The 23,371-nt window shown below is 41.7% G+C and overlaps 1 protein-coding gene across 2 annotated transcripts in view; it reads left to right on the top strand.

Annotated features, from left to right (window-relative positions):
- LOC134542077 (chitin synthase chs-2) overlaps positions 1-23,371 on the top strand; it is a 111,968-nt gene that overhangs the window by 73,077 nt on the left and 15,520 nt on the right. For both annotated transcript variants that reach the window (XM_063385991.1, XM_063385990.1), the window contains 12 exons: positions 3,323-3,525; positions 4,057-4,245; positions 5,856-6,114; positions 8,187-8,449; positions 9,393-9,603; positions 10,546-10,746; positions 11,252-11,478; positions 12,378-12,545; positions 14,427-14,732; positions 19,437-19,681; positions 20,322-20,461; positions 22,298-22,458. In XM_063385991.1, the coding sequence (XP_063242061.1) occupies positions 3,323-3,525; positions 4,057-4,245; positions 5,856-6,114; positions 8,187-8,449; positions 9,393-9,603; positions 10,546-10,746; positions 11,252-11,478; positions 12,378-12,545; positions 14,427-14,732; positions 19,437-19,681; positions 20,322-20,461; positions 22,298-22,458 (2,573 nt within the window). The remainder of the gene's footprint in view (positions 1-3,322; positions 3,526-4,056; positions 4,246-5,855; positions 6,115-8,186; positions 8,450-9,392; positions 9,604-10,545; positions 10,747-11,251; positions 11,479-12,377; positions 12,546-14,426; positions 14,733-19,436; positions 19,682-20,321; positions 20,462-22,297; positions 22,459-23,371) is intronic.

Below are 23,371 nucleotides of genomic sequence, written 5' to 3'. Positions count from 1 at the left end.
TCTCTGGCACCCGGGGCATGAATTGATTCATGCGCCCCCCCCCCCCCACCCTCTTTTTATGCACATACCACACCAATAAAGCGGGGGGGGGGGGGGGGGGGGGGTCCGGGGGCCCTCCCACGGAAAAATGGTGCTATTTAAGGATTTTCCATACCTACATGTAACAGTTTCTGTGCTACTGTAACTTCCATGCATGAACCCACTATGTCCATAAAGTAGTCCGTATAATCACTAGACTTGTTCATTAAATATGTTGAGACGTTATATTGTAAATCAGATTAGACATTCCTGGCATGCAAGTTAAAAAAAACTTTTTACCAGTTGTAGTAGGAATTACAATGCAAGCGATTTCGGCGCCCCCACAGCTTTGCGCCCGGGGCGTATGCCCCGCTTGCCCCCCCCCCCCCTAGTTACGGCCCTGCTTGTCGTCGTCGTCGTCGTCGTCGTTGTTGTTGTGGTTGTTGTTGTTGTTGAGCAGTTAGTTTGTGTGCGACTGTTCGGGATGCACACACTGGTCAAGAGAAGGTGTCTTATTTTTACACCAGAGATCCAGGCTTTGACAGCTAAATGTTGTTAAACAAAGCATACAGATGGATGTAACATCGGACTTGCTAATCGTGCATCGAAAACTGTTTTCTTTTATTTTTTTTTTAGTGATATCCAGCTGACAAAGTCTGAAAATTTGCTGAAGCACGTAATCAGAACCTGACACCTTATATTGATCATAGTGTGTAAACCTGAGAATAAGTTTAACGCCATAATTAAGATAATTATTTTTGCTGGCATATATAGGGCATTAAAATAAATCAGTCAAATGAAACTGAACATAATGAAAATTAAAAGGTACGAACGAAATATACCAATCATTATAGAAATTAGAAAAGAAGCCACTCAAAGTAATATTATTATCACAAACTTTTCCTGACGTGTAGGACACTGACGTAAACATATCATTTTGCGTTCGCAGAAATGTTTCAGCGCGTATATAATAGATACTGTGTACTTGTTTAAACTTGTAGCCGACGTGTGAAGGCAGACACCTGGGCGAGGCAGTCCTTGCCCAGGAGCGAACCTGCGACATGAGGCAGAAGGGCGTAGTGACCCACTGACCTCCGGGAACTCGGACATGACTGTAGTGGGAGGGCAGGCGAGGCGAACAAGACCCTGAGGCAGACACAAGTCACTGGGTGAAGTGAGCCCCCGCGCCGGCACATTTCATTTTTTTTTATTTCGTTGTTAAAAATATAGACTTTTAGGGAAGAGGAATGATGACAACCAGCTTTTACGATTCAGGCAGAGAATTTTAGCGGTGGGCGAAGAAACTAGTATGTGTGTGATTCCCATCCAGAAATTTTGGTATTAGAAAAGCAACTTTTTGACGTGAGGTCTAATAAATCGATGAACGCCGGCTACACGCACGAAAAAGTGTCCCATTACGCACATTTTTCCGTTACGCTGTGTCCCGTTACGCTCATTGTTCCGTTACGCTGTGTTCCGTTACGCTGTCGGCGAGTGCAGTAATAATAGGTTATGTTACAATAGACTAAAAAATTATGGTGATTCATATAATTGGTGATAGATATTTGCTTACAGTTTATTTATATGAAAACTTGTTCATAATTATATTTAAACTTTATAGCTAAATGCCAGTTTTTAAAATTAATTACAAGTCATCTACACGTGAACTGTTTCGTCGACTGTTTATAAAGTGAAGTGAAAAGTTAATGTGGTTTTCATTGCTTATTACAACAACCATTTCGGCAATAAAGGTTAATTATTCTTGCATTTTAAAAATATGATTACTAGTATAATTTCAAGTATTTATTCTGTTATTATTAAAATAAAAAAGATTCAATTTTATTCATAAAAGTATGCAATCATTTCATCAATGTTTTGTTATGACGTTGTCACGTTAAACTATCGTCCGTAAACCGTCTTTACAGACAACCATATTTTTTTATTTATAATTGTATTTATTACGCTGGCATTATTTTAAAGAATTCTCTGTTAAATTTCGTGACCGAATTTTGTGTTATAAGTTTATTAGCAGCATGAACAACATGTGAACGCGTGAGTTTGCTCGTTACCGAGTTTAGATGTTAACACATCACAGGCGAGTAGGTAAAGACAGACTCGCTCACATTTTATTGTACATCCTTGATCAACATAAAGTGTATTGCTAGTTTCCTTAACCTTCAGGTTAAACAAGCGTGATATAGTCTATATTTTGTTTTGAAATATTGCAAAATCTAAAGTTACTTGTAGTCAATGGCATGTCCAGCAAAATACAGGAAATGGGCGGTTTTTCGAAATTAGATCTTTTTCATGGAAATGGGAGAGGATCCATTAATAATAATAAAAAAGGAAAAAACACAAATTACTAAAACATTTTTTTAGCAATAGCTTGTAAGTATCATTTACAAATTTTCTAACTTCATCTGCTTGCGCCTTGTTAGGGAAGCACGTTGATGTGAGAGCGCTACATCGCCATTGTATAATACAAAATAAAAAAAGAAAGGAAACCATTCATTTTTGAAATTTTTAGTTTGGAACAAAAGTTTTTTTTTTCAAAGCGCTGAAATACCAACAACCAAACGATTATCTTTTTTTTCAGAACTATGTTTTATGTTGTTTTTTTTACATTATTCTGTTTTACTTTTTTGTGCACTTTGGATACGCTAATGCGTGTCATCTGTAGTGTTGACGTGCTAACAGAGTATTGCAAGTGTATTGCATTGTTCATGAGTGGACTATAGTGGACTGTAGCGGACTGTAGCGGACTGTAGCGGACTGTAGTGAACTGTAGCGGTCTGTGGCGGACTGTAGAGGACTGTAGCTGTCTGTAGTGGACTGTAGTGGATTGTAGTGGTCTGTAGCGGACTGTATTAACCTGTAGCGGACTGTATAGGACTGTAGTGGACTGTAGCGGTCTGTAACGGACTGTAGCAGACTGTAGCGGAATGTAGTGGACTGTAGCGGACTGTATTAACCTGTAGCGGACTGTAGCGGACTGTAGCCGACTGTATGGGACTTTAGTGGACTGTAGCGGACTGTAGCGGACTGTAGCAGACTGTAGCGGATTGTAGCGGACTGTAGCGGACTGTAGTGGACTGTAGCGGACTGTATTAACCTGTAGCGGACTGTATAGGACTGTAGTGGACTGTAGCGGTCTGTAACGGACTGTAGCAGACTGTAGCGGACTGTAGTGGACTGAAGCGGACTGTATTAACCTGTAGCGGACTGTATTAACCTGTAGCGGACTGTAGCGGACTGTAGCGGACTGTAGCGGACAGTCACGGGGCGATGTCTCGCTCACCCGCAGGAAAGTTCGCGTGCAAGATCGTGATCCAGGGCTTCAGCTACGCCTTCCCCGTGAACCTGACGATCCCGGTGACCATCTCGCTGCTGATCACGGCGTGCGGGCTGCGCAACGGCGACCCCTGCTTCTTCCACGGCATCGTGCCCGACTACCTGTTCTTCGAGCCGCCGCCCGTCTTCTACCTCAACGACTTCATCACCAAGCAGGTGCGTGGCTGCTGGCGAGAGGCGGGGGGCATTTTTTAAAAAAAACTAATTGAAAATCATATAATTATTTATGAATGCTCTAATTAGAGGCTTCATTATAATTGTTTTACTTTCGCTGCCTTAATTACGCTGCATATAATAAAATCCCATGCCTGATCCAGCTATAAACATGATTTCTTACAGCCCCTTAAAGGATCTTTCAACAACAAATTATATCTGAGTCCTACTATCGTGTATAATCCATATTTTTCTGCGTATGTACAATAATTGGTGGGTAGACATATTCATGAACTCCAATACATATATTGTTTTTTTTTTTTTTTAGTAATTTCTCTGTTTGGAGGGGAAATTTCTCTCGTTGAGGTATAAATGTCTTTTATCTTGAGAATCCTGAAAATAATCCAGAGGGGGCCATTTTTTTTCTTGTGGAGAGGTTCGGCCCGAGTGTTCACCGCTGGGGAGCGCCTAGTCCCGTCTCCCCGCGAGGTCGCAGCAGGTACAGGGGCTGACGGCGCGGGGGTCGTGTTGCAGCAAGCGTGGTTCTGGCTGCTGTGGCTGCTGTCGCAGACGTGGATCACGCTGCACGTGTGGACGCCCAAGGCAGAGCGCCTGGCCGCCACGGAGAAGCTGTTCGTGCTGCCCATGTACAACTCGCTGCTCATCGACCAGTCGCTGGGGCTGAACCGGCGGCGCGACGACCAGTCGGGCATCAAGAGCGAGGTGGGTCTCCCCGCGTGCCCCGGGTCCGCGGACACGTGCCGGCGGTGTCAGGAACTAGACCATCCCGTCACATCTGACCAGCGATTTGTGAACACACACACACGCACACACATCCATACATATACTTATATATCTTATAAAAAATTTTGTTACTCATTCTAACAACACATTTTTTTTATTTACAATTTTTTTTCTAGTGACTCTTAAGTAGGGGCAGGAAAAAAATTCGTGGGTTCAATGACCTGCAGGATAAACTCCGCAGTTCTACGTACACTCGGTCAAATGCCCACCCGCTCATTGGCTGCTGTCTTTGTGAGACGTCCCAGCGTAGCAGCCTGTGATTCTATAAAGCTTTGTTTGGGTGTTTCTCATCGGCCCAGAGTCATCCAGGTGAGTTGTGAACCAATAGCAGAGGCAGCACTGAGATATAACGATTTGTATTTTAGCCTATCGCGAAATGAATTCGCGAATTTTTCCGGTATCTACTCATAAGTAACAGCATTAATTAATTTTCAAAGTGGGAATTACAACTGAGGGTTGTAATATTTCGACAATTTCTTGCCACAATGTGATTGATCAAATATAAACAGTTCTCTAGTCCCGCCAAAATGGTATTCCACTCTACACCCATTGGCTGTGTGCGTCCGTTAACAGAAATAAAATATATTCATTCATTTCCCTCCCATGCACACGACCTCTCTCCCGTGCGCTGTTGTGAATCAGTAGGTTCGAGAACATGGAGGTCAACTATTGTGCGCACGACCTAATGTTACTGTTATTTCTTTTTTCAAATTTGCACCCAGCTTAAGGCAAATATAGCAGTAGGGATAATGTGGGAAACTCGTAAGAAATACGCGAGACAAGCGATTTCAGCGAACCTGGCGGCGTGGAGCGTGCCTACGATTTTGTAACAATTAGTGACCGGAAAAATTCGCGAATTCATTTCGCGATAGGCTAAAATACAAATAGTTATACCTCAGTGCTGCCTCTGCTATTGGCTCACCACTCACATGGATGACTCTGGGCCAATGAGAAACACCCAAAAAAAAGCTTTATCGAATCGCAGGCTGCTACGTTGGGACGTCTCACAAGACAGCAGCCAATGAGCGGGTGGGCATTTGACCGAGTGTACGTAGAACTGTGGAGTTTATCCTGCAGGTCATTGAACCCGCGAATTTTTCCGGTCCCTAGTAACAATGTGTGTTTGGAGTCAGGGGCACAACAACTTAATTTCCAAATGGGGGGTAATATACCTTTTTTATAAAGAATCATCGATCCCCCCCTATTGAAGCGGGGGGTCCGGGGGTCCTCCCCCGGGAGAATTTTTTTTATTTCAAGGAGGAAAATTGTGCTATTTAAGCAGTGTTATTATCCAAAAATTGATTACACAGCACTTTCATTGCCCCCGTTTGCCCCCACTACAAGGTTTCAGAGGGGGGGGGGCAAAATACCCTTGCCTCCCCCCCCCCCTGTTGTTGCGCCCCTGTTCGGAGTGTGTGAGACTAGTTGCAGTAGTGGCATCTAGCGGCGTGCAGTGGGAAACATCTCGCGCATGGCCGGTGCCAGTTGACCGGAGCATCACACGACGGCATTCGCGCCTTTGTTCGCAGGAGCTGGCCGAGATCGGCAACGAGCACGACGACGACTACGAGAGCATCTCGGGCCACTCGGCGTCCAACGCCGCGTCCAAGGTCAAGTCGTCGGACCACATCACGCGCATCTACGCGTGCGCCACCATGTGGCACGAGACCCGCGAGGAGATGATGGAGATGCTCAAGTCCATCCTGCGGCTGGACGAGGACCAGTCGGCGCGCCGCGTGGCGCAGAAGTACCTGCGCGTCGTCGACCCCGACTACTACGAGTTCGAGAGTGAGTGGCCGCTCCCCTCCCCACCACCCCTGCAGGGACGTCGGAACAAGGGGGGCAGCAGGGGCGAGTCGCCCCCGTGCTTTTATGCATGGGGGGGGGGGGAGGGCGAGAATAGCATTTCGCCCCCCAACCAGTAGTTACAAACGTTGCATTGGTGATCACATTGATTAGAAAATCAAATTTATGGTTGTCAATATACTGTAAAATTATTGCAAATTCCTAGATGGTATTTTATTTAAATTGTACTCCATCTACTGTCAGAGTAGTATTTAATACATACTACGTCATTAAATTCTTGGAATGGTATATTTAATATTTTGGTTCGGAAACTCATTAAATAGCACAATTTTGCATCTAAAATTCCGGACCCCCCGCTCTAGGACTGAGGTAAGTGTGATACATCTTTTCGCCCCCCCCCCCCCTTCTAGAAAACGTTCCGACGTCCCTGCGACCCCTGTACTTAGTACTACACTACCTGCCATATAATACTCATCATTCATACTTACTTAATCCATTTTAAGTAGGTATAGCGTGTTTTCCAATTTTAAATTTTTCATCTGCGTCAAGCCCCTCCCAAACCAAAATCCTGGATCCGCCACTGTCCGTGCCCTCCTTCTCTTCCCCTCACAACCCCTCGACGGGGAAGAAACTCAAAATTCCGAGACTGAGACCTAGTTTTTTGAAGTAGTTTCGGGCCCGCCCGCTAGATAGCAGTTTTCTTAATACGTTACTAAAATAGTTACCTATATTGATTGTGAGAAGTAATGTATGATAAACCAGTGAGAATTAATTCACCTTGTTTTGGTAGCAACATATTTTGTGGTGTGGCATACCAGTAATTCTGCATCTCCTACTAATTTATGTAAAACTTGTTATATATATATATATCACAAAACAACACTAAGTGGTTCTCATTTAGTGCTGAACACTTGCTTGGGGAAAACATGTTGACCGACGGATGAAGTCTTGTAAATCGCTCGGCGGATGCGTGGCGTTGACGAATGGAAACGTAACGGACGGAAGGACGCATGATGAACGGAGGCGACGAGCTATTGATATTCCGCCTTGAGGCCTGGTGTTCTGGTGCAGAGCTGCCTCGTCCCTTACGAATAAACTGTGTAAAGTGCGGTGCGCATCCTTGCCACGGAAAGTTACTTAGGTGAAATGTCAGTCTTAAACCATCTCAGAAAATACATTAATGTGTGCACGATTTTGAAAAAAGGAAAAAAAAAATCGAATAAAACATTGTAAAAAAAGTATTATTTTATTGCAAATGCTGCTGTGCCCGGTAGTGATCGTAAAGGTAGAGTGGCCGTGATAGTTTGGTCAAAACAAACCAGGGGAGCCGAAATGTAACGTTTATTTGCATGTCGAACTGGCATAAAGCTGGTGCGCAGGCTGTGCACGAGAACCTCGGTGGCTCCAGCGAGAATACCTGGGTCTTAGCCCACGCAGGTGGGAAACCTCTGCTACTGCTCGGCTCTGGGTCGAAGGTGTGCGTGAATGACGGAGTGCTTCTCACAGACATCCTCAGGGGCGATCAACAACTGAAGTCTGGTGTCCAGGCCTAGGACTTATATTTAACAAATTAACAGCTGTACTATGATTGGTGTCTGTTGGAGGATGGTCTGTCATCATCTCTGTAAGGTGCGGCAAGCTTTGCTGATTATCGTTCATGTGTGGTTCGAGTTGAGTGAACCAGAAGAAATTAATAAATAACACGAGTAAGACTTGTTTTAACTATATTTTAATTAGGTGATAGGTAAATTTCCCTAATGATGAACTAACTTTATCAGTGGGCTATCAGTATCCAGTACCTAACTGAATACATACTAGCAACTGTAAACATGACATCGATAAACAACGCGGAAACTATCTTTGGTCTACCATCTGGCGATTGTAAACAAAAAAATTTTGCAGATATTTTTTTATATGTAGCCATCGTGTCTCTTTATTTTCCTTCTGATTTCTATGGCTTCTCTGAGAAGTTCAGTCCATTAATTAATTCAGTATTCAGGTTAAAATATATTGCAGCGTGTGGTACTTGTACGTGGTCGACGACGTGTTCGCAGCGCACATCTTCTTCGACGACGCCTTCGAGCTGAGCGACGAGAGCGACGACGACAGCCAGGTGAACCGCTTCGTGAAGCTGCTGGTCGCGACCATCGACGAGGCGGCGTCGCTGGTGCACGAGACGGAGATCCACGTGAAGCCGCCCAAGAAGTTCCCCACGCCCTACGGCGGCCGCCTCACCTGGGTGCTGCCGGGCAAGACCAAGATGATCGCGCACCTCAAGGACAAGAGCAAGATCCGCCACCGCAAGCGCTGGAGCCAGGCGAGTGCTGCCCTCGCGTTAGTAGGGGGAACGAGGCGGTTCTGGGACACGGGCTCCGAACCGCCATCTTGGATTTTTATCATGCTGAAGTCGTAACACTTATCATCTTATCAAAAGTTAATTTATAGCCATATATAGTCATTAAGGAAGTAACAAGTTTTTTATGTTCATAACAGTTTCGCAGTTTCAAGTTACATGTTGCAGAATAGGTACGTAGCCAGGAGTTCGTAAAAATATATATATTGTTACTCAAAGAAGCAGTGCTACTAAATTTTCGGCATGTTATAATGTCTACTCACTTGCCAAACATTAGTTTTTAATTCTGGAAAAAAAAATACGATGTCCTAAAGGTTGTTTTAAGTTAGTATTTTGGTTGTGGTTATTGAATGAATTAAGAGAGGTCAGTTTCATTTAATGTTCCTTTGAAAAGGTATATTTCTGTAATTTTTTTAATTCCATTTTCTTTGCTATTTGTTTTCTATTTTCTGTACTTTTAAGGATTTTTTACATCGTGAACTAATTCATGATTATGTTCTTGAGAGTAAGAGCCTGCTGAGCATATGATCCCTGAAGGTATTGCAGACAGTGGCGTAGCCAGGATTTGTGTATGGGGGTGTTAAGAAGCATGCCCCCCCCACCACCACCACCGTATTAAAGCGCGGGGGCCCGGGGGTCCTCCCCCGGGAAAATTTGGATTTTAAGGTGTAAAATAGTGCTATTTTAGCAGTTTTTGGTTCTTAAATTTAAATATTGTAATGGTAAAAATTTTATTAATTTTAATATGAAATTTGTTTGAGTGATGAATAAGAAATGAATTATAGATTTGGTACTAAGGGGGGAGGGGTTTGAACACCTAAACCCCCCCCCCCTGGCTACGCCCCTGATTGCAGAAGGGTACATTCGGCCCTGAACCGACTCTGAACGGTATGACTGCACGCGACAGGTGATGTACATGTACTACCTGCTGGGGCACCGCCTCATGGAGCTGCCCATCCCGGTGGAGCGCAAGGAGGTGATCGCACAGAACACCTACCTGCTGACCTTGGATGGCGACATCGACTTCCATCCGCACGCCGTGCACCTGCTGGTCGACCTCATGAAGAAGAACCCCAACCTGGGCGCCGCCTGCGGTCGTATCCACCCCGTCGGTTCAGGTGAAGACCTCCTGTGCTTCTCTACACCGTGCAAATTTTATTTTCTGTCGTTTTACAAGGTCAGTCCTCTGAAACTCAGTTGCCAATGCGATGACGTGTGAATCTTCAAGGCGGAACTTTGTACCATTGGCGATTTTAAAAAGCTCTTCCTTGCAGTTAAACAAGTGATATCATTGGCCACTTCATTTCTAAGGATTTTCCTTGTAAAAATTACAAAAAAATTTTTTTACATTGTATGCTCTCTGCAGCACTCATAGTCTAGAAAATCTTTCAAGTAGACTGATCTATAAAACATTTTTTTTTGTTTTCAGTTACTTTAATTTAAAAATTACCCTCTTTTACGTAAAATAATCAAACTAGTTGCACTCAGGTGTGTTTTTTATATATAGGAAGAACATGTTTAGGTTACACCCAGAAAAAAACAGGTTATTTGCTGTTTACCTAATAATCCTACATTAATTAAATATTAGAAATGTGAAAAGAGTGATACTAAGACTTCATTAATGATCAAACAAATTACTCTAGCTACTCAGGGCAGTGCAAAGCACAGCCCACGAAGCAGAATATGTTACTCAAGGCCAAACTAATATTCAAATGGCCATGGCACTCTGTTCAATGCTGGTAGGAACTCCACAATCTCACAAAATCATAAAAATGCTTTAACATAAAAACAACCTGGTCATCTTTCAGTCAATTTGACATAAAATGGACATATGGGTAATAATAATCTCACTAGACAAGTGCCTTTTGGTGTTGGTGAAGTATGGGTGGGGAGGGGGTGGAGGAATTGTTCACCCACTGAATATATGTGTTATCATTTCTGAATGACAGAATGCCAAGAAAACCAACTGAATCAAAGCAAGACCTGTTACGTTCATCAACTTGCAGAAAATGCTGGCCCTTGCTGCAATTGTTTACCAGCTCTGTAAACCATTCCGACAGGTCCTATGGTGTGGTACCAGGAGTTTGAGTACGCCATCGGTCATTGGCTGCAGAAGGCGACGGAGCACATGATTGGCTGTGTGATGTGTAGCCCCGGCTGCTTCTCGCTGTTCCGCGGGAAGGCGCTCATGGACGACAGCGTGATGCGGAAGTACACGACCACCTCGCAGGAGGCCCGCCACTACGTGCAATACGACCAAGGTGAGGACTCACAAGATTTGGGTCTACCCATACTTTTAGATGTTTTCGACAAGTACTTCAGCTTAAAGACGTATTCTTATAATTTAAGGTAGATGCAAAAGGTTATATTTCGTGCTCAACTTTATGTGTGAGCGTGAATATCTGTAATTTTAAAGCAACGAGTGGAGGCACCAGTGAGTTTTTTGTAAATGTGAACGGTAGAGAAATGGATTTTAAGACGACGGAGTGACCAAGATTATGAAGGGCACAGAATTATTTGTGTAACAATTTGGTTCTCTTATTATAAATTTGAGTCATGCCAAGGGTTGAGATTGCACCTGGTGTGCCACTACCTTTGCTATGTGAGAAGCACACGTAAGCAGCCAGGTAATCTAGGATCCCTGGCTATGATCTTGTATACCACTAACAGTGGTGTAAAACTGTGTTGCTCTCTTATCTGTTTTAAAAATTAACGAAGTGCAAATACTCAGCCATTTTCCAACCGATTGGATGAATTGTCTGCAAGGAGAGGACCGGTGGCTGTGCACATTGCTGCTGCAACGAGGCTACCGCGTCGAGTACTCTGCCGCCAGCGACGCCTACACGCACTGTCCGGAGGGCTTCAACGAGTTCTACAACCAGCGGCGTCGCTGGGTGCCCTCCACCATCGCCAACATCATGGACCTGCTCATGGACTACAAGAAGACCATCGAGATCAACGACAACATCTCCATGCCGTACATCAGCTACCAGGTGAGTGAGCGATCTCTAGCTGTGGTTCGACCGTAACCTATAATTTTATGTGTTTGGCGTTGTCTGAATTTGCTAAGATGCAACTGCTTTCTTTAAATATGGTGGCTGAAATGTTGTCGATACGGCCACAACTTACATGCCTAGCATTTACTTGTACCCTTGTACCCTGTAAAGCCCCGACGGTGAAGTTATCAGATAACTCTTTTCCTACACGTTTGCGTGTTTGGACATGAGGCAACTGGACTTGAATACTTTCCTCGCTGGTAAAAGTGGGAGTTACTGGTGCTCTCAATGTCTGTGTGGGCCACACCTAAACTTAAAAATGCTGAGGTTAAAGAATAGATAATTTTTTGAGCACAGACTCCGAAATTAGTGTGTCAGCATAAGTTATCACCAATGAGATGGTTTTAAGTAGTTCCTAAACAACTACGTTACCATATAAACTCAACTTGACATGCGAATAAATGAAGTTGTTGCTCATAAAGCTATACATTTTTACCCAATATAATATATAATTGACCTATATATTTAAATACATTTTACACATATATGTGATGATGATACCTGCTAGAATAAATTAGGTAGTTTTTGAGGGCTATATTACACATGTTTATGTTGTAAGAGACACTTCCTCGACGGATAACCATAATCATATCCCTAAGAACAACTATACTGTTTCACAAATAATTGCAACAAGAAAATCAAGCATTACAGCAATTAAAAAACTGCCAATGGCTATGTTAAATATGTTTTGTATGATTTTTTTTTCCTTTTTTATACATTTTCCTGATTGGGTTTAATGTGCCTAGAGTAATTATTTATTAACTTATTATAATAATACTGATGACTTGTGAGTTATGAAAGACTGTATAGTACATATATACTTATCATGTTTCCAGATTATGTTGATGGGTGGTACCATTTTGGGTCCTGGCACGATATTTCTCATGTTGGTGGGAGCCTTTGTCGCCGCCTTCCACATAGACAACTGGACTAGCTTCCAATACAACGTCATTCCTATATTGCTCTTCATGCTTGTGTGTTTCGTATGCAAGTCTAACATCCAGGTAAGTGGTTTCTCCTCTTTGTTGTTCTGAGTCTGACTACTTTACCTTTGCGTTATTGCAAGACAAAGAACGTCACAATCCAAATGTAATTAACACAGTATGTGTATTTATCATAACAGTAAGCCATTTACAAAATATTTTAATTGAGATATGATTCTTCTTCGCATTGGTGTAAGTTGAAACACACATATTTGGCTCTTCTCTTTGTGGTACTGGTATTGCCACAGTTAGTTTAAAATTGAAGAGTGAGATAAATTATTAGTTTTACAAATTAAATAAGTAATTTCAATACATTTTTTTCACAGTAATACTTATTTCTGAAATAGTTAACATTTTTATTGTGTAGTCCAATGCAGTCAAATAATATGTTATTCACATTAATCTTGATTGCAACTACCAATAATTATTTTGCCATCTTTATTCTTGATTTTGCATTTTTCTTATTTTACTATAGTTGCCAAGGAAATTAATTCACATAACTTTTATTTTGGAGGGGAGAGATAAGCTTCCCATAAGTGCAAACAAGAAAAATAGCACATGCTACAACCTGCTGCTTGCTCATGTCGGGAGCAGGACACCATTTATTATGTCGGCAAACCAGATAAGCATCTGTGCTGATGCAGCGAATGTGACTGTGAGCTTCGTGTGACATGTGCTTTGTTGTGTCTGTTCTGCAATTCCTTGTCTGTTTGTACTGGTCCAGTTTGATCTCGAGCAGGCGTTGTTAGAAACATTATTGTAGAGGGAAGGGACTACTTTTAAAAATTATCCTTGCCTGCTGTATGCTCTCCTCCTTCTTAGAGGGTGAACACACAATCCGTACACCCCGCGTGAAGTATTACAAATATCCTCAATTATTTTACTAATTATATGTAACACTATTTTAAAGAAAATATCTCCGACGGGGTTGGGTCAAAAAGCAGAGCTGAAAGTATCAAACAAAAGCTATGCATCCTGATTGGGTTGACTGTACAAAGAAAACCATTGCTAAACAATTTCCATCTACTGTTTATTTTATAATCAAGATCATAAAGTTACAAATTCTCATTCTCAAAACCATTAAGCTGTGAATAGGATACTTAACTAATAGTATTCCCTGACAAGACTATATACTGGTAAAATATTATAAATCACTATACATTATTCTGGTACACATTTTTACAATGTTACAAAAAATCTGAAATTACTGAGCGCCAAGATTTTAAAATAATTTTGTGAATACCAAAATGAATCCTTAGAAACTTAACTAACACGCGATTAAAATAAATCATTATATTTATAGTTACTATAAAAAATTACAAAAGTTAAAAGAATAATAATTTGTCATAAATTATTATATCAAAACTCAAGTTCATAGTTTATTCTTCATATTACTGAGTGTCTTTAAATCTACAAATACACTAAAAATAAAAATATACAAAAGTAAACTACAAAAATTACTAAAGTATAAAATACAATAGTCATATTAAAAAAGGTCAATCAAAGTATTTTCCCCTAATCAGGCCAGGGGACTGACCACACTGTGAAAATTTGTACTTGCCCTTTTCTTTGTACGGTACTATACAGAGATGGAAAAGCTCTCAAAAAGAAAGTGCGTTTTACCCTCTAGGTACCATAGCATCTGTAACGTTAACACATTCTTTGACTGACTCTTTTTGGTTTAGTCCAAGATGGGTCAAGATCCTCACCCTAAGGTTGGAACAGTGACTTTGCTCTAAAGTGGTTAGATGTTTTCATTGCCGACCAGGAAAGATGGTCCCGTGAAGTCAGGAAGTCATATCTGACTTGCCGGTCGATGCGATTGTGCCGAGCGGGGACCTCGGGGAGAACTGCGGAGAGCAGAGTCGCCGCCTCACCCCCGCCTCTTGTGACGTCCCACAGCTGCTGGTCGCGCAGATACTGTCCACGGCGTACGCGCTCATCATGATGGCGGTGATCGTGGGCACGACGCTCCAACTCGGAGAGGACGGCATCGGCTCGCCGTCCGCCATCTTCCTCATAGCGCTGTCGGGGTCCACCTTCATAGCCGCCTGCCTGCACCCTCAGGAGTTCTTCTGCGTGTTCCACGGCTTCATCTACCTGCTGTCCATCCCCTCCATGTACCTCCTGCTCATCCTCTACTCCATCATCAACCTGAACGTCGTGTCGTGGGGCACCCGCGAGGTCGCCGTCAAGAAGTCCAAGAAGGTTAGACCCCGGGCTTTGCAGGAGCGTCTTCCGCGCCGTCGGGGTTTGGTCTTCCATAACTCACACTTTCCAAATGTTCATCCTGGTGAATTGTGGTGGTGGCGTCTGAGGTGAGCATTCGTAGAGACTGGAGTGCCCAACCAAAATTTCAAATGCGATTTTCAGTCAATACATAATCTCTTCATCTGTTTAGGTGTCATAGATTCGTGTGTTCGCAACACTGAAATTCATTTAATGTGTGGGTGTATGTGGCATACATACATGCAGTCCAGTCTCTTGCATGCCACTGTCAGTTTCACAGATTTTAACGGTGTGATGCTTGCTTGACTATGCTTGTGGAGTGGTTTGTGTTACTGTTTTATTGGTCATATTTGTGGTGACGGTGTTGGTGGTGAAAACTGAAATGTTGATGGATTATTGACTGCTTATATAATGGTTTCCTTATACGATCTGATACCATGCACATTTTTTCGGTAACGGAATACTTCTTTGAGTTACTTTTTAGCCTGCAAAAAGGACACTAAACGAACACACGCTAATGGTTGTGTATAACTATACTCCAGAGACGCAAAACGAATTGAGGGATTTTTAGCCCAAAATACAAAACAATTATGGATATATTTATTTTCCCTAATTTCGAAAGCAATAAAAGATACTTAAGGAAAATTAGCGGAATATTTCATATCAAATTGTTACTGACGTGTCATCAGTCAAAGTAAAACAAATTATGTCCAAAACAAAGTTTTGTAAAAAAAAAAGTTTCATTTGGTATTATGCGATTGCGAACTTTTCATATAGAGTTTTAAAAAGGTTTTCATTTTTTGTGTCAGTTATTTTGATATTACGGAATATGTAGCATAATAAATGTTTTCTGAAATTTTTTTTGTTTCATTTTTTTAATATTTAATTTTACTTATAGGTTTTGGAGATTAAATGTGAATTTTGAAGTACTTAAAATCAAACTTCTCATCCATGTATGTATTGAGGAGCCTAAATCAATTAATATCCACCTGTCATCGAAAAATTATTAACGTTTGATCGGCCTTAGTATGGGATAACATCTGCGAAATATTATGCGTATGTATAGGTGCCTCAAATTCTTAACAACTCGTCGAACTTGTAGGCCTACGTCCTTTTGTAAGCCTTAACATTATATTTTATAAGTAGTATAAAAGAGAAAATTAAAACTTCGCGTTTTTTTTTTTTGCAGGATTCAGTCAAATTTAAGGATCCAACTTAAATACACATAGCCCACGCAAAACGAAGATATTATACACTCGTTTAAGGGCGCTCGTGTTTAAACGACACGAGTAATTTGACGTCCATGTTTCTGTAGCTCTCGTCGCATATTTTCATCTGTTCTGCGCCGAACATGGAGAGTGTTAACGTCATAAACATTTCTACTTTCCAACAACATCCTGGCTAAAGTGCAGGAGGTATCGGATCGTTAAAGGAACTGGTTAACACACTCATGACCCAGTCCTTTCCTAGCTCACTGAAGCAGCAGCACCGGCCAACGTCAGCAAACAAATAAAAAATTTGACCGTTATTTGTTATGTGGAGGAGGTAAAGTTTTGGATAAATTCTATAACAGCGTTTTAGAGACAATTGGAGAACGGTTCGCACCACACCAAGATTCTAATAATTGTTGTCTGCGCGACTCTTTTAATGAGCGAAATTGTACTCTGTTCAAATGTACGTTACTTTAATTTACTCTCTGCCTGTCTTTGTGTAAAATATCGTAGGATGAAAGTTATAGGTACTTAAATTCTGTAGACGATTCCAAGTGAAAATTTAACAAAATCGTCTCCTTTATTTTTCTGTAGCTAATAAAATATGTGTTAACTAACACACTATTCAGCCCCAGTTAAGGGAAATATGTTTTTGTCCTAAGTTTTAAAAAAATAAATAAAACAAAATCCCAGGATAGCATATATTTTTTTTTTTACATTTTCCACCTAAAGGTAACTACATAATCATATACTTTATTGACAATTAATTTTAAAAAAAAGAGAAAAATCGTTTAAGTAATAAATATTATGGAATATGGGGATTTCCTGGACTCTGTAATAAATATCTACTAAAAAAGCTTGAATGCTTAGTAAGACTCATGTTGTTACCTTCCGAACTTTCAAATATATACTCAGAATGCAAGAATTGTTACTGTAGAGTGCCTTAATTATTGAGCGCTTCTTTTAAACTCATTGCAAATCAGTTATGAAAGCTTTGATCTATATATTAATTTAATGTCTAGACCTATATGATATTCAGCTGTCGAAGTGTACGATGAGCAAGAATTTGCAAAATAGTTTTATTTACCTTTGGTTTAATTATCTGAAATAATAAATTTATTGTTTCTTTCATTAACCCATAACTCAGGACAGTTTGTTGAATCACATCATAAATGTGTAGCGTAGTCAGATAATTCATAATAGTCGCTGGTGTCTGAAATGAACCTTCTCCAAGAATTATGGTCACTTAATCCACGAATATCCACTTAGTATCTTACATAAAACAGCTCATAGCCGACAGTTATGGGCTGCCTCCTCCATCCAGTTTGTTACCACGACAAGAGCCAAATTCCCTCTGGAACGAAGTCGACGTATGAGTTGACTGGTCGGTGCTGGGGTGTTTCGGACGGTGGCTGACGACTCCTGGTGGTAGTTGTCGGTGGTTGGTGCTGAGGTGTTCGGGACGGTGGCTGACGACTCCTGGTGGTTGGTGGTAGTTGTTGGTGGCGGAGATCCTCAGCTTGGTGTACATGCTGCTGATGGTGGCGGTCATCGTGGGCATGACCCTGGAGATCCTGGAGGAGGGCCCGCTGTCTCCCGTCACCCTCGTGTTCGCCGGCCTGGTGGCGGTGGTCACCGTCACCGCATGCGTCCACCCGGGAGAGCTGCGCTGCCTGCCCTTTGGCTTCGTGTTCCTCCTGGCCATCCCCAGCACCTTCATGGTGCTCTACCTGTACGTCGCCTGCAACCTCAACAACGTCAACTGGGGCACCCGGGACAACGTGCAGGTCAAGAAGGGCAGGAAGGTAACGGGGGTGGTTCGCAGTACTCCTCACCGCAGTCAGTAGCTCCATGTCCGTGTTATAAAATCCTGCACCGGCAATCTCGACAAAGTATCCGCAGCAACAAAGGAATATTCGGGTCGAGAAGTACTCGAAGGTAACAAATGGGAAGGCAGGTTGCACTCTCCAAGCAGTGGCAATCATTTCATAACGAGCTTCTTTGTAGTTAAATCTCTTCATGCTAACCTTGATACCTAATAATAAAGATGAGGTAGGAGGCTGAAGAACGCGTGGAGTACGGGACTGTGTGCATGGCTACCATATGAAGACTGCGGTAGATGGTGTGGTTGACACTTGACAAAAGATGTGTTTCCAATCCCTCTATAAAAATGTAAAACTAACATAATCAATAACTAGACATTTCAAGCATTTAACTTTGGTTGTATGTGACTTTAGATTGCTTTTGGTGCTTTGATTGTACACTGTGTTCATGAAATATTGGAAAGTATATGGCTTTTATAGTTCTGTTTCACTTCAAAGAATTTTACTGACCATTAAATTTTCAGCAGTATGTGCGATTAAGTTATTGACTTATATATTTGTTTAATGTAACAGTTAAATTCAAATAATTTTACTGATCATAGACCATCCACCATACTGAAATAGGAACAAAATTTACCTATATGTGTTTGTTTTTAAAGTATAGCCTAAACTATGTTTACCAATTAATGTATTAATATTATTGAACAACATTTAGCTCTTTCTGGGTAATTTCTTATTTTTTCTTTATTTTTATGACCAACTGATTCATCTAATGTAAGGTCTATATAAACTATTTGTATGATGGTTTCGAATCCTAAAATAACAAGTTGCTTGAATGTTGAGTCATGCCAACATTTTGGCATCATGACTGTTAAAGTTTGTGTGGCCATACACGTCAAGCATTGTGTTAATGGGGCAAGGAGGCTTAACACGAATGGAAGAAAATTGAGTCAGTATTCAAGATTTTTCTGACCCACCTTGTACGTCTCGAATTAAGTCTAGCAATTCACAACTGTGCAACATTAAAACACTTTTAATCTTAGAATGGAAATCATCACCGAGAAATAAACAACAGACTTAAGTTCTGTACAGAAACCTTCATCTTACAAACCAATATTTTGGTGATTGTCTAGACTTCATTACCCTCTACACATCTGAGCACAATTCGCAGTTCCATTGATCACTCGCCCTTAATTTGGTGTGCTTTACCTATCAAGGGATGGTCACTCCATCTTTCAAATTCTAGCCATTGATTCAAGAGTCCTACGTTTGGGGAGTTCCAAACAAATAGTTGTTGTATAAAAAAAATAGCATTAAAACTAATGTGAATTTTTGTTTGATGCATGAAAATATTGTTTCTCTTTATTATCCCTGAATTGGCTAGGTTTGTTAGATTTTTGTTTCGTAGGGGCTGAAGAAATAATTTCTTGTGTTTCGATTGACGTTGCAGTCAGTTTTTTTTTTAGATTAGGAGGCACCAACAACCCTGAAGATGGCGCCTGCAATGTAGACCGAAACGTTGGAGTTTATTTCTTCAGCTTTGGTGTGGCCAAAATCCACAATCCTAACCGATTAAGACACAGATCTTGAAAGTAAGCTGCGTCGATGCTGCCGCATGCTCGGAGCTGACCTCACTACCGTGTCCGCAGGAGCTGGTTCAGGAGCAGAAGGAGGCAGAGGAGGCCAAGAAGAAGGCCCGCCAGAAGTCGCTGCTGGGCTTCCTCCAGGGGTCGGGCGGAGACGGCGGCGAGGAGGGATCCATAGAGTTCTCGCTGGCAGGACTGTTCAAGGTCATGTGCTGCCTGCAGCCCAAGTCGTTCAACGAGCAGCAGCAGCTTCTGCAGATCGCCGACTCTTTGGAAGGCCTCAGCAAGAGGCTCGAGTCCATCGAGAGGTACGTAGTGGCGTACAGGGATTGAGCACCGAGTCGCTACCAGAGTGATTTCTTCCCCACTACAATCTTGTACGCCTTGTCTTCCTAAGCCTCTGTGATAAACCATGTCATGTAAAACTCTACAAACAAAATACTAGTATTGGTAGACATTTATGATCCCGCCGAAAGCACCGGAAACCTAAAATGTCTTAATGAAGTACAATTTGAGTGGCAGTTGCAGTAACAACTCTACCAGGAGGACACATTTCCCGTTGTGGTAGTGATAGCTCATCCTCATAGTAAAAAAATATGTCTTCAACTGGCCAAGATCATTTTCATCGAAAAACATCCCATTTATTCCATTGTTCTAATAGTTCTCTTGTTTCAGCTGTTTTTCTTCCCAGTGTACAATCTGCTTCGACTGTCCCAGAGTCCTTAGCGTCACTGATCACGACTCGTATTAACTAGTGAGATTTAACTGCACGACAGACCGCCATGATGTTGGGTATCCTGACTTCCCCACGCCCCTCAGTGCAATTTTTTCTTGATTGAATTCATGTTGGTGAGGCATCTCTGGAGAGAGTCTCTTCATTGAGAGTGTGCTTGGATCTCTGCCCGTGGTGTTATGCCGGTATTTGATGTGGCTTGCTTGCCTTTGCAGGACCATAGACCCTCACGGCCACCACCCGTCTCGGCGGAGGACCACGTCGAACAACAGCCGGGACCACCTGGGGTCTCTGCACGAGGACCCTGCCGAGGAGGACCAGATACACGATGACGACAGCGAGACTCTGACTACAGGTGCTGGGCAACACTCGGCTCATCGGCAGTCAGACTTACTTGTTTGTGATTTCATTGCCGAATAGTATTAGTTCCTGCTACTAAATAGCGCGATAACTCCTCGTGAATAATAAGATATGTTCACCACCCTGGTGTTCAATCACTAACTTACTGCAATTAATAATCTTTCGTCTACAACCACTTTCGAGGTCACAAAAGGCCACATTACTTAATAGAGGGGCATACGCCTATGGCCACTAATATTAAAAAATACTACCATAAACCCAAAATCATTAGTCCAATGATCCAAGCTGATATGCGAACCCTTGTTCACTACCTTGGCAAATGTTTTGAAAAACTCATATTTATTAAATGATTAAGAAGACAATTTTCAGATCCAATATAAATTGTTTTCATGAAATAAGTTGTTTAATATAATTCGTATAAAATCATTATTTCTGCATAAACCAAGTTAAGCTATGTATACGATCGATTAAAATAAATATTATGATCTTTTGTTTTCTTAACTAGTCAAAACGATGTTGACAGTTAAAGTCTATCTAAGAACACCCTAGTCAAAGCTCCGCTGATCTCTCCCAGATTTTTACAGAATGGTATTTGACCATAAGAGGGAGTTACCCATTCCTTCATTTCATCGCTCAAACTCATTCATTCTCATTTTATCTCAGCTCAGGAGAAAAATTCTCTCTGTGTACCCCGAGTAAGGTAGACATTTCTCATATAGTTGACCCCACCTGAAAACGCATTCTTTCTGTTAATACAATATAAATAATATATTAACATAATGTCAAAATAGCTGTGAGCCAACTTCCGTAGCGCAGTCGGATGCATGCCGGCTTGTAGTGTACGGGGTTCTGGGTTCGAGTCCCGAGTAAGGCATGGGCATTGATTACTTTATAGGGGAAAACTGAAACTGTCATAATTATTATGCCAGTTCTTTGAAGTGCCCAAAGCTAGATTCCATGCTCCATAGAGCTATAAATTGTAGTACAGAAGTAGAACTCCAAACTGTGGCTTGACATTTAAAAAAAAATGATGGTGGGGCCTAAACATAACTAGGCCGGGTTTCGAAACTTAAAAAGAAACGAAAGAGTGCAACACACACAATGACAATACGGCAGTTTACAAAACACGCAAGTCTCGAGACTTCACCAACCTTACAACTGACACTCAATAAAATTTTATAAAAAAATCCTTACCGGGTTTGTTTATATATTATATAACATTTTCAACACAAACGTGTGAAATTCTCAATAGTTTGATTTAAAACATAATATTCTTTTACTATGCGATAGTTTGATAAATGAAAACGCGATGCATGCGATAAAAATAAAATCGTAGCCTTCTACACACAAGACGTCTACATCTTTAAAAGTTTTCTGATCATCATTATCATCATCACCATCAACTGCTTTCAACCTGCGGCTGTGTCAGCAAAGTCCCCTGTTCCTTTACCTTGCCTCCTCCTTCACCCTGTTCCATTCATCTCCTCTCTTCAGCACTTCTTTAACTATCTGCTCTTCCCACCTCCTTCATGGTCTAGATGGCCATACCATCTAATTCCTGATCCTATATTGCCTCGTAACTGCTAACACTTCACTTCAAATCCATAGAAGGCGTGGAAACGCTAGTCTAAACGCAAGAAGTTTAAAGTTGGCCTATGCTTTCGTTGAGTGTATGCATGTTGCGTAGCTTAAGACTGGGTGTTATAAAACGTCGTTGTTCACCTGAACTGCGTGCTGCGCTTGTCGTGCCTGTATGGCTGATCAACTGGCCGCGAGCACTGATGACCGAGCCGCCGGTCGGCCGGTGACCCGGGTGTCCTCTCGTCCCCAGAGCCCCGGCAGGAGCGGGACGACATGATCAACCCCTACTGGATGGAGGACAAGGACTTGAAGAAGGGCGAGGTGGACTACATCTCCAGCGCGGAGGCTCAGTTCTGGAAGGACTTGCTGGAGAAGTACCTGCACCCCATCGACGAGAACAAGGAGGAGAAGGTCTGGTTCGCTGCACGCTCCTCTAATTTCCCTCTCCTCCACTGTCCCTCTCTCCTACTGTCCATCTCCTCTACTGTCTCTTTCCCCTACTGTCCTTCTCCCGGACTTTACCTCTCCTCCACTGTCCCTCTCTACTACTGTCCACCTCCTCTACTGACCCTCCCCCCTACTTTCCCTCTCCACTACTGTCCATCTCCTCTACTGTCTCTTTCCCCTACTGTCCTTCTCCCGGACTTCACCTCTCCCCTATTGTACTTCTCTCCTACTGTCCCTCTCCCCTAGTGTCCCTTGGGATTGTCATCACAAGGAGAGATGTTTATTTCAGCCAGTAAAGTACTTGTTCATGCAGGGCCATTTATGTCTTAGAGCGGATGATGATACTTGCTATAGAGGTGAAGTCTTGTGGGAATATGAATTCTAAATGGTCAATGCGTGGATATTTATTTACAAGATGCATACAAATTGATAAATTATTGGAGCTTTAAGCAGATGAAATATTTTTGAGATGTAGAAAATGCATGGGTAAAAACGCAAAAACTTCACATTAAGGAAATTTACACTCTAAATTTGTTGGTTTTTCCTATTTACATTGGAGTATGATCTTTTTACTCTTTTACGTTGAATGCATTACTCAGAATGGCAATCTGTTTAGAAAATTTAACTTAATGTTTTATAGTATCAAAAAATATGGATTCAAGTGGTTTTATCTCTCTTTAAATAGTCAATATTAGAAACGTTTTAAGTTTCTTTAATACAACCAAATATGTATCTGGTTGACTAAATAAGGTTTTCAATGCATACAGAAAAAATCTTTGGTGAATTTCACAATGTTTAAGGTTATTATTGTAGTTAAAAAAATATTTTTTCGTCAGTAGTTATTCCTATACTACCAAATTTGGCTGACTTAAACATT

This window comes from Bacillus rossius (assembly GCF_032445375.1).
Source record: "Bacillus rossius redtenbacheri isolate Brsri chromosome 4 unlocalized genomic scaffold, Brsri_v3 Brsri_v3_scf4_2, whole genome shotgun sequence".
In the NCBI taxonomy this organism is placed as follows: domain Eukaryota; kingdom Metazoa; phylum Arthropoda; class Insecta; order Phasmatodea; family Bacillidae; genus Bacillus; species Bacillus rossius.
Note: the sequence above shows the minus strand (reverse complement) of the source record. Positions and strands in the feature narration are given on the sequence as shown.